This window comes from Bos indicus, chromosome 20 (genome assembly GCF_029378745.1).
Source record: "Bos indicus isolate NIAB-ARS_2022 breed Sahiwal x Tharparkar chromosome 20, NIAB-ARS_B.indTharparkar_mat_pri_1.0, whole genome shotgun sequence".
NCBI lineage: Eukaryota > Metazoa > Chordata > Mammalia > Artiodactyla > Bovidae > Bos > Bos indicus.
Window position 1 is genome coordinate 31,162,835 of NC_091779.1, and position 10,052 is coordinate 31,172,886.

A 10,052-nucleotide genomic window follows, 5' to 3' on the forward strand; every position below is an offset into this window, starting at 1 on the left:
ACAGAAGAACCCGTATAACACAGTTAAATTATTTATCCCTGAAGAAGGAAATGGCAACTCACTCCAGTATTCTTGCCTGGAAAACCTCACCTTCAGAGAAAACTGGCATGCTGCAGTCCATGTAGTTGCAAAGAGTCAGACACAACTTAGCAACTGAACAGCAACAAATTATTTATATACAGTTCAGACCAGCCTTAGCTAAAATACACTAGTTTTTTTTTCTGTTGTTTTACTCAATATATGGGCATAAACAGTATTTTTAATGAAGAGCATCTGCTTCTGTATGTCTTATTAAAGTCTAGAAAACTTACTCTAGCAATCTAAACTTTAAATATATATAATAAAAAGGTAAATCAAAATATCTCCTCAGAGTAACTTATTAAGTGAAACTTTATAGAGACTAAATCAACCTAAAAATAGCTGCATTTGGACATACAGTCTTAGATCTCATACTATTTAAGCAGTAATAATTGATAGTAAGCCAAAGGCAAACACATGCTGAATCTTCCTCTCCACTTAAGAGAGAGGAAAATAACTGAAAGATAGCAAATTTTTGGATTAAGGTGAAAAATTAATTATATAAACTTATCTAGAGTTCACTCATTGGACAACCTCAAATTCTCTAGGTCCTACATATCATATGCCAAGGAAGTTACCGAAGACAGACAAAGTCACATCAAAAGGATTTAGGAACCAACCTGGAAGGGCTTCCACTGGCCAGATATGAGACAATTTGAGCATCAAAAAGGAAAATAATTTATTTCAAATGTCATAAAATACATATAAAGATGCTAAAATCCATGCATTCATTATAATAAATATTTCAAAATTCAAAAATATTCAAAAAATAAATATTTGCTAAAAGCTTCTCAACTTTGGAGAAAGTAATATGTGGTAAGATGAATAATAGTCTCCCAAATATATCCATGTCTTAATCCTCAGAATCAGTGAATACGTTCCAGTACATGGCAAAGGAGAATTATGGTAACAGATGGAATTAAGGTTGTTAATCAACTGACCTTGAAACGGGGAGAATATTCTAAATTATGTGGGTGGGCTCAATATATCACATGGATCCTTAAATGTGAAAGAAGGGAGCAAAAGAGTCAGAGTCAAAGAAAAATTTGGAGATGCTATCCTGCTGGCTTTGAAGACAGAGAAACAGGCCATGAGCCAAGAAACGTAGACAGTCTCCAGAAACTGGAAAAGGCAAGGAGACAGATTCTCCCCTAGAGCCTCTGGAAGGAATGCATCCTGCTGACAACCAGTGAGAACCATCTCAGGCTTTGGCCTCCAGAAGTATAAGATAATAAAATAAATGTGTCATATGAAGCTGGTTTGTAATCACCTAATACAGCAGAAGTAGAAAATGAATACATAAGAGAACCAACTGATGAGCAAAACTAGTAAATACTGAACACTGATCAAACATCTACCCACCTTTTCCATACAACCTCAGAGTAACTAAATTCAGTTGGCCCTCCTTATCCACGTACTTCCCAGGTGGTACTAGTGGTAAAGAACCCACCTACCAATGCAGGAGGGTCAGACACAACTGAAGTGACTTAGCATGCATGCACTCTGTATCCACAGATTCAACCAAATGCAGATCAAAAGTATTAAAAATAAATTCCGTAAGTTCTGAAAAGCAAACTTAGATTTTTTACATTGTATCGTGGCACTAGTGGTAAAGAACCCGCCTGCCAATGCAAGAGACATAAGAGCTGCGGGTTCGATCCCTGGGTCAGGAAGATCACCTGAAGGAAGGCATGGCAACCCACTCCAGTATTCTTGCCTGGAGAATCCCATGAACAGAGGAGCCTGGTGGGCTACGGTCCATAGGGTCACACAGAGTCAGACACGACTGAAGTGACTTAACACACAGGCATCATGAGTAACCTAAGGAAGAAAGTGAAGTCACTCAATCGTGTCCAACTCTTTGCGATCCCATGGACTGTAGCCTACCACGATCCTCCATCCATGGGATTTTCCAGGCAAGAGTACTGGAGTGGGTTGCCATTTCTTTCTCCAGATGATCTTCCCAACCCAGGGATGGAACCTGGGTCTCCCGCATTGTAGACAGACACTTTACCATATGAGCCACCAGGGAACTCAACCTAAAGATGATTTAACCTCAAGATAAGAAACGTAAAGATGATTTAAAGTATACAGGAGGATCTATGTAGATTATATGCAAATACTACACCATTGTATATGAGGAACTTGAGCATCCAAAGATTCTGGTATTCACGGGAGGTCTGGAACCAATCCCCCATGGATACCAAGGGATGACTATAACAGAAGGAAAGTTTTTTTAATAGAAAAATTCTAGCTAATAAATGAAGATAAAATGATAGGATATTAAAGCTACTGATAAAATCACATATTTAGTTAACAATCAATTAAACCGCTGCTAGTGCCTCTGAGTGAAAAATCAATGGGAACTTCACAAAAGATAGATCACAGTGACAACATCTAAACTCACTGATCAATCCTCCTGATGTAATACAACAGATAGTACATAACATCACCTATGAAGTACACTAGCTGAAAAAGGCAAACCTGAGTCAGATCAAGCCTTGAGATCTAGCTAAATATTACAGAAAATACAAGAAACCTAGTTAAATAATACTAAGGGAATAATGTGGGAAATTCTACAGGACAACTAAATTCTTCAACAAATAAAAAGAAAAGAGAGAAGAGGAACATACAGACTGAAAGAGACCTAAGAGACAAGCAAGTAAATACAGCACATGGACTCTGGATCATAATTTGAACTAGGCATCTGTTTAAAAAAAAAATTTGAGAAAATATTAAAACTGACTGAAATTACTTTTCAAGCTTTTCAATGTGTTAATGAAATTGTGGCTATATTAAGGAATAAACAGAATCCTCATCTTTTAGAGATTAAAAAAATAACTATCTAGGAAATAGTCAAGAACAGAAATTAAGCAAACAAAAAAAGCCTTACTCATAATTGATAATAGAGATCTTGAAGTACATACTTTCACTTACAAGGGCAATTCCCGTGTACTCAGTGTAGTTACTGACTTTTGCTTTATACACTTTCTTATCACACTGGATAATCTGGCCTTCCAGAACACTTAATCTGAAGATAAGGCTGAGAGCTCTTAAGGGCAGGTACCCTGCCAATAATGACTTGTCACGTGAGAATAAGAAAAGAGGCTATGAAATCTACCAAAGGCAGACATAAGAACTGAAAACACTTGGCAATTTAGGCATGCTTAATGCACAAACAGTCCTACAAACAAAAAGAGAATCATTCTATATGGCAAAGACTTCTGATACCTCCCAAATATCCATGCTGTTCCTCCCCTAAAAATAACAGAATGTTATTTTTATTTAAGTATGTTGCCATCTAGAATAAAAGGCTAAATGTCCAAGTCTCCCTTAAAGCAACATATTGCCACCTGAGTTCTGGCCAATGAGGTATATAGACAGAGTGCTAGAAAGGTCTTTGGGCAAGATACTTAAAGGGATCTGACACAGCTTAAAAGGTTCCCCTTTTAGCCTCTCCTCCTTTTGGCTTGTACCACAAAACAGAAGCATGTGGGAGTCCTAGCAGAGAAAGCCTGTAGGCCACTGGAAGACTTCAGCTATTACTCTGTGTGAGCTAGGAAGCTGGTGGCAAATTCTGAAGAAAAGAGTAACATGATCTTTCATTTTTAAAAGATAATCCTCATTGTCTTGTACAGAACAGACTGTTGGCAGGGACAGAGGTAAAGAGCACAGAGACCACTTAGAAGACTAATGCAATAGTCCAGGTGACAGGTGATGGAGGCTTGGACCAGGATTGTAAAAGTGGTGATGGTGAGAAAATAACAGATTCAAGATACAATGTAGAGCTGATCTATACCGATCATAAGCACTGGGAATGACTCTAAGGTTTCTGCCCTGAGCAACTGAGATGAAGCTGCCACTTACTAAATCCAGAAACATTAATGCAGATCAATCAATCTGTTTAGTTCCTAATTCTTAAGCATCATTAAGCCATGTATGGTATGACTCCCCAATACCAACTAGGAAAGAGGAAGAGCTACTAGGAGAAATGGTTACTATGACCAATGGTTTCCTGGGTATAAACTCAATTTATTTAACATTTTTCTTTTTCTATTGTATATTCTTCTCTGTTAGCACTGACAGCCAAGAACTTCCGTACATGGAAAATATAAGAAAGCACTCATTCGGTTTTTTACTCAAAATGACCACTCACAAGCACTGGGCTATAAAACTGCGTGGTTTATCCATCATCAGATCTATTGTTTCTATGACTCAAAGTGAGACTTTACCTGGTTTTACAGGGGCACTACACCACAGTATCCGATGAGTATGAAATGTTCGTAAAAAATTCTTCTTCCCTGGTAGAACCTTACAGGACCCCAAATTGCTGAGGAAAGGGCATGAACAACCAGTCACCACTGTTTTCAGTAGGTTCGCCATGTTCACAGAAGTTCCCGATTTTCTGGATCCCCAATGTCCTTAAAGGTAAATCACTAAAGGAAAGAAAGCAAAAATGTATGTGCTGAGAACAATATACTTTGCCTTTTGGACATCAAAAACCTTTTTTTAAAAAAAGCAAATTGAGAGAGGTTGGAAAATAACAGTTAAACGTGGGCATCTACAAAGAATTTACTTGCCAAGTCCTTTACTTAAAGAAGATGCTTCAAAAGGTTGTTTCCAATTTAGGTATTTAAAACTTGGAATCTGTTTTCCCACTTAAAATTGTAGTTATAAACTCATTATTCAATTCCAAGCTAGGTCACATAAGTCTAAGTGATCTTTAATGTAGCTGGAAAGTTAAGAAAAGTTGGTATAAAGTCCAGTCACATCATACATGAAAGTTATCATCTCAGTTTGTCCAGCAAAAACTGCACAAAATCAAAATTCCCCTTAGCTTTCCTTAGACTGTCTAAATAGTACAGCAGTACTTGTTTGGCCACTATACAATACAGAAAACCCCACCATCCTTTTCAGCGCAGCAGGCTATACATCCTGAGAGACATACACACCCCCACCCCAAACCCAGCGTGACTGAGTGAGATTCATGTTTGCCAGGCATACATCTCAAGAAAATTTAACATGCACAAAATACAACTCCAATTTTTAAAAAAAGAAAAAAAAGTTCCATAGTTAACTTTATCACATAGGTTTGTGCTTGCATATGTGGGCATAACTAGGAATTCTGTGAGTGGTTCTTACCACTTGAGGCCCATTTTTGTCAGCTCTAAATGAGCTAGGTGAAATGGCATTGACCTTTGCTGTTTTGGAGATTTCAGTGGCTATTTTCTCCAACCTCCCTGGCAGATCCTGGGGAGTACACAGAAGGTTCTCCCACCATCCCCCTGACTCCCAATGCTCTTTCCTTCAAAAATGTGAAAGAACTCTTCTCAGTCAACCACAGCTAACTCCACTTACTATGCCTTTAGGCTCTGCCCCATGATGCGGGCCCTTCTGGGACCCAGCACCCAAACCCAGCAGCCTCCAAAAACATACTTCCGGCCTCTAGAGGAAGAAGGGTCTAACTCATTTTTCATGTCATAACTACTGCCACAAGTCCTTGAAGCCACTTCCTGCAAATACCAGAAAGCAACACTGGGAATAGAAATGCTCAATCCAGGTAGTGCTTATTCTTGATGCTCTTTAATTCAGTAAACACACGGAGGGCTGAGTCTCAGAGGCATAGCCATTAGGAGCATCTGTAGAATTAAACTGGAATCGGTTACAGACCTGGAGATAAGAAAAGTCAACAAGCAATAACAGAGAAAGCAGAGTAACACAAGTCCAAAGTTCTTTGAGGCATCAAAGAAGATCATATCCTCCTACAGGGCTAAGAAAAGGAAGGAAAAGGCACTTGAGAAAGAGAGAATACTATGAACAAAGCTAAGGAAAAGGGAGCATATAAGATGTGTCCAGGCATGCAACCAAAAATGTGAATAATTCTTTACATGCTGATAGAAGATTTTCTATTTTCAGAGTATTTCCATATATGTCATTTCATCTCAGTCTTTCTAAAGCATCCCTGAATCAATAAATACCCTCCTCGTTCATTCAGAGGTCACTTCTAGAGTTATTCATGGCTGAGAATGGAGAACAAACAAGTTCAAAATTCAGCCACCCACTGAAAACATTCACCGAATCTATGCCAAGAACTGAGGGAGATCCAAAGATATACAAAAGATAATTCCTGTCGAAAGAGAAATTTTTTCCTACCACTACCAAGGACCTAGTCCTAGCCCAATCTCCTCATTTACCCTAGTTTCTCTTCCTGGATCATCCCAGCTCCCCAATAACCACCATTCTCACTGGTCAGGCTTACCCAGACCTCATCAGCAAAATAACAAAGCTAGTTATAATGCAGCCCGGGTATTGTCTAAACCTGCTACTCACTGGCTGTTTGGCTTGAATTTCTAAGCACCTCAGTCTGCTCTTCTATAAAAGGAGTGCAGGAAAGCTCCCTTGAAGGGCACAATCAGGCTCTAGAAGTTTTATCATTAGATGGAGATTTTGCAATGCTCTAAAGCTGAAGTCCTGTTTCATGGCCTGGAGTCTGCAAAATTTGCCCTGTCTACTTAAAAAATTGTAATTTGATGTTGAACAGAGCCCTGACATCAGGCATCAACATAGCCAAGGCCTTCAGAGACCATGTGCTCCCCCAAATTCTACTTGATTCAAGTTATGAGCATATAAGACAGTTCATAAGGAAGTAGTTTAGTGTCAAGAAAATGTCACTAAGCCTAACTCAAATAAAAATGACCCTGAAAGATATTCAGAGAATATCTGGACCATGTTATCACAGCCAAGTACTTGTTTACAGCAAAGACAGTAGAGGTGACCCTTGAACAACAGGGTTTGAACTTCATGGGTCTGCTCCTAGGTGGCTATTTTTCAATAGTAAATATCAATAGTACAATATACACAGTGTGCAGTTAGCTAAATCCTCAGATGGGGAGGAACTGCAGACACAGAGAGCTGTTATTCAAGAGCCATTCTCTTAATTGTTACATCTTCCCCTAACTTCACTTGAAAGCTCTCTGCTGTTTTATTATCCATGTGCTTCTATGGCTATTAAGAAATGGACAGCAACTTTACAACTGAAAATTGGGGCATTCACACCACCAGTTAATGTAAGTCATTTTGGTATCTCCCCTAATAGATTAAAAAATCTTTGGAGGCAAGAAGCTGAGATAGGATAACATAGAGGCTAAGAGTGTGAACTCTTAGTTGGAAACCCCACCTGCAACGCATTAGCTATGTCACCTTGGCAAGTCACTGAACTTCTCTGTATCTGATTTCATCACCTTTAAAATGGGGAAAATAATAACAGTACCTTGTAGGGTCACTGTGAGGATTAAAAGGACACAGTATCTTTACTGCTATCGGTATTCACTTTAGTATTACCTCTGGCCCAGGGCCTTGCACAAAATAGAGGAAATCAACAAGTATTGTTTGATTCAGTGAATGTGTAACTAGAGTTAGATAACCTGAAGCCTGGGGTTCTATGAATATATTTCCCAAGGAGTTTCAGGAAATTTCCTTTAAAAATTAAAGGCTATGTAGCTTTGCGGAAAAGTGATTCCATCAGCAGAGGTAAGCAGCCTGAGCACACTTGCTGATAAGAAAGCAATCCTAAACTGCCAATTCAATTTTTTTTTTTAATTTTTAAACAGCCACAGTTTGCAGAAGAAGAGGGAAACATTTTAAATAAAAGCACACAACCCTCACTGTTCCGAATACATCCTGTCCTACAAGACTCCTTACAGATTCCTTAAAGGACTTCGCTGCACCAGAGGGCGAATAAAGGGCACCTGCAACTGTAATAAACAAGTCACGCTTTTAAAAGCGAGACATGCCAACCAAGGACACAATACCCTACCAAAGCTTAGACTAGCAGGCAGTGTGACCTCGCTCAAACCCACAGGTTCAAGCTCCTCCCTCGGGAACTAAACTGCCACCCGGCCAATATCTGCCAGGGACCGCTATTTATAACCTTCCTCTGAAGCCGATTGGTGGAGATCGGCGGCATAATAGTCTTTCCGCCTCCGGAGTTCGAATCAGCTCAGCCCCACTACACAATCTTTCCCCCATCGCCAGCCCAGACCCCACTCTAAGCCCAGTACAGGCTCGCCCAGACCAACACCAGCCTGCCCCACCCCCCCATACACCTAAAACTTTCAACACCACCACCTGTGTCTCCAGCCGGTCACCCACCCCAAATTCTCTCCGGGTTCAAGAACAGTTTCGGGGTGTCCAGGTGCCACCTCTCTGGATGCACCACTTACCGAAAGTCCTCTATGACCTTCCACCCTCCTCCCATCCTTTAAGCAGAAAGGACCTCGTAGAACTCCAGCCCCATCCCCCCAAAGCTCCAAAATCTGCATCTGAACAGCTGACACCTCGTTCCCTGCCCTCTGCGGCGAAAACCCAGTTCTCGAATCCACCACCCCCGACTCGCTTCCCAGTCACCCCAGCTTGAGACCAGAAAGAGGGCCCTCGAGGCCCGGCCCCAGGCTCCCGAGTACACCCGGCGCCCCGGTCACTGCCGACCCCGCCCCCAGCGGCTCCTTGACAGGTCTCCTTCCCACCTCGGGGACCTCGACCTTCCGTACCAGCCCCACGCCCCTTCCCCAGCTGCGCCCCAGGAGCGTGCCCGGGCTGCCCGCGCATTGACGTTCACCTTGGCGGGGAGGCCAGGAGTCCGCGGGCCGCGAGGGGACGCCGCGCTGGCAGACCCGGGCTGCAGCCCCGCGGCGCCAGCAACCCGGAAGAACAGCCCCAACCCCGTTGCTGCGGAGACCACGTGACCGCGGCGCAGCCCCCACCCCGGTTCCCCGTCCGCCCCGACCCGGGTGCCCCGACCCGGGTTCCCCGTCCGCCCCCACCTTCCCCTCCTCGCCAGGCCCTTCTTCCCGACCGGCCCCCTCCACCAGCCCGCCCGTCCGCCCGCCCACCCTCTCTTCAAATGAGAAAGCGACTGCACGAAATGCCCCTTAAAGCGCAAAGACCAGTTACCCCAAGGAACCCTTGCTTCTTCTCCCGGGGCTGCCAAAACCCTCTTTGTCTCGGGCTCGACCTGCTGCTCCTCGGCCCCGCCTCCGTGCGATCCCTCCGCCCGTCCTTGTCAATCAAACCTGGAGCCCAGCGCGGGCGCTGAATTTGCCAACGGCCACATTTGTCTTCTGGAGAGCCAGGAACAAAGTGGGACTACCTGTAGTGTCCCACCAGAGCAAATAAAGTAATAAAACTCCACTTTTGTTACCTGGCTTTCCTCTAGCTCTCTAGGAAAAATCAGAACTTCTGAAACAGAAGACCAAAAAGAAAGTGAGAGGCGGCCAGGAGGTGGTGACGGGCGGGAATGGGAGCGTTGTTTTTAATTCCGGATGGAGAGGTGGAGTTAAATGCTTCCGAAACGATGTCAAGGCCCGAAAATTAACACACATATGCGGACGGGTCTTCCAATGGCGCGCCCACGGAAAGCCGTGTACTTCTTTGAGTATTAATAGCCAGGGGCTGGAGAGCGCCCTTGGTGGACGTTGTGTCCTGACCAGGCCTAGGCTGGTTTCGGCAGAACTGCTAAACGGCTTTGCAAAGCGATGACTCCCGTTACTTAGTCTGCAGGTGTCTTCTGACTGAAAGTGGGAGGAATAAGATACACATTGGTTCACTTATCCAAAGCTGAATCATCATGAAGTGTCAAGATGGTCACTGCTTTTATTACTTTAATTGAAATATTTAAGATGAGTTTAAAAATTATGAAACTCAAAGGCATGAGGCAAAACAGATATTCCATATCCTTAAAAAGAAAGAAACTACAGGGAAGCCCTTAACTTTGCGAACATTTCTTGTGTTTAAGCAATACAGAAGGTCATTCAACTTGAGGACTTCTGCATCCAGACAAAGTAAAAACACTGTTCTTGTCCTGGAGGAGTTCACAGACAGGAAAGGACACAGCCCCATGCTTTAAAATAATAATGAACCATGATAAGTGCAACCTAGAAACAGGTTCAAGATACTGCAAGTACAGTGAGGTAGGA

The 10,052-nt window shown here is 42.5% G+C and overlaps 1 protein-coding gene across 3 annotated transcripts in view; it reads right to left on the reverse strand.

The window, feature by feature from the left end:
* The window catches only part of NNT (nicotinamide nucleotide transhydrogenase), a 92,117-nt gene extending 82,689 nt beyond the window's left edge, over nucleotides 1-9,428 (reverse strand). The window contains exons 1-2 of one of the 3 annotated variants that reach the window (XM_019982801.2): nucleotides 9,278-9,428; nucleotides 4,311-4,514 (exon numbers count right to left, since the gene is read on the reverse strand). In XM_019982801.2, coding sequence (XP_019838360.2) covers nucleotides 4,311-4,461 — 151 coding nt within the window. In that variant the 5' untranslated portion in view covers nucleotides 4,462-4,514; nucleotides 9,278-9,428. Of the gene's footprint in view, nucleotides 1-4,310; nucleotides 4,515-8,695; nucleotides 8,824-9,030; nucleotides 9,188-9,277 lie in introns of those variants that run through there. The other 2 variants (XM_019982800.2, XM_070774702.1) reach the window with 2 other exon arrangements.
* Nucleotides 9,429-10,052: the final 624 nt, after the last annotated feature.